The following is a 1409-nucleotide window of genomic DNA, read 5'->3' on the forward strand; positions in this document are numbered from 1 at the left end:
AAGACAGACGATATCCAAGTCTTCTTGCACAGATATTACAAAGAAACAGCCACAAGTCATTGCGCATACTGTCCTTAGTTCAATCCTTATCAGAACGCGCAGTCTGAACTACTCACTAGTTGGGTCAATCAGCATGAATTGGTCCCAGGTGATGTCACTCATGTCCTCTTAGTTTTCTCTATCCCAAAAAGCGCAACTACGAAACACGAAATCACAGGATTGTTCAGGAAACCAGTAGGTCCTACTCTCCTGTCGGACGTGCACCATCCAAATGCCGCAAACGTTAAAGAAAACACAGATCCAGAAAGACACATCACAGTTCGTCGGTTGCCCTGCAGACGCAGGCCTTCTTCTGCGATTTCAAGAAGGGATCGCAACCGTGCTTCACAGTCATCGTTGTGAAGAGCCTCGACGTAGCCAGACAGTTGTCCTTACTGCTTGCACGCGTCTGACAGACGCCGGTCAGGCACTTTTCAAAGATTTCGTCACACAAGGTCCTGTTCTCGCCGCACGTGTCGTAGCAGATGTCGTGTCGGTTGCAGCACGTCTCGAACTCCGGGTGGGGCAGCGCCGATGCCGGTATATTGAAGTCTCCCGTTCCGCAGCCGTTGGCCGAGCTACGGTGAGCCGGGCGCGGCACCGGTTTCGTCGAACCGGGACACCGGAACCGGCAGGCGTCTGTTTGCGGGAAACTGGGAGCGGCGGCGGAAACCACAACTAGTGTGCGAATCACAACACACAAGGCAAAGAGGAACGTTCTGCAGCCAACGGGTTCCATTTTGGCTTTGCCTTGGTTCCTTCAATGGTGTATGTGATGCACGTGCGAAGCTGTCTTCTTTCAGTCTTCCTTGTCGTTTTCAAGGAACACGTACTGGTGGCAGTGATGAAATAAAATAAAACAAATGGTGTTAAGTTCGGTCTTTCGCGAATTGAGAAAAGTTCGAAGTCTGCTGTTTCTTTGTATTTGTAAAGATTTTACTACCACCTCGTGGGTGGCGAAGTTTCTAATAGATGCTCATTTTCACTGTCACTAAGCTCGGCGTCAACTATTTTCTACTACGTTGTTAAGGACAGTGTAGATTTCACAGTACTGCACCCTCGCAATGCTAAAAAAAGTAAGTGGCTTATTTTTTGTTATTCGCACGCTTTTCCGTGCCAAGGTGACGCCAAACAAAGCCACGTGCTCGTGCAGATAGCTTTGACATCATTTAAACATTGCTATCCCTCACAGCACAGCACAGAATAGTTTATACCGAAGTAGATACCTTTTAACTCCTTGCTTTTTCTACGCTCTCTCGTTCATGACTCGGTTGGTTTTATTACTTTAAACTGCACCTTTCAAACTGGCTTAGTAAACTTGGGCCTTGCATTCGATCAGTTTCTGTGCATGTGGAAATCGTGCCAGCTTC

The 1409-nt window shown here is 47.9% G+C and overlaps 1 protein-coding gene across 1 annotated transcript; it reads right to left on the minus strand.

Annotated features, from left to right (window-relative positions):
* Positions 1-279: 279 nt before the first annotated feature.
* Positions 280-778, minus strand: LOC8025135 (group XIIA secretory phospholipase A2). The gene has a single exon (XM_002408113.5). It carries the CDS (start codon positions 776-778, stop codon positions 314-316), a length of 465 nt encoding a protein of 154 aa, XP_002408157.3. The 3' UTR covers positions 280-313.
* Positions 779-1409: the final 631 nt, after the last annotated feature.

Source organism: Ixodes scapularis, unplaced genomic scaffold, assembly GCF_016920785.2.
Source record: "Ixodes scapularis isolate PalLabHiFi unplaced genomic scaffold, ASM1692078v2 PGA_scaffold8__174_contigs__length_109621045, whole genome shotgun sequence".
NCBI classification, from domain to species: domain Eukaryota; kingdom Metazoa; phylum Arthropoda; class Arachnida; order Ixodida; family Ixodidae; genus Ixodes; species Ixodes scapularis.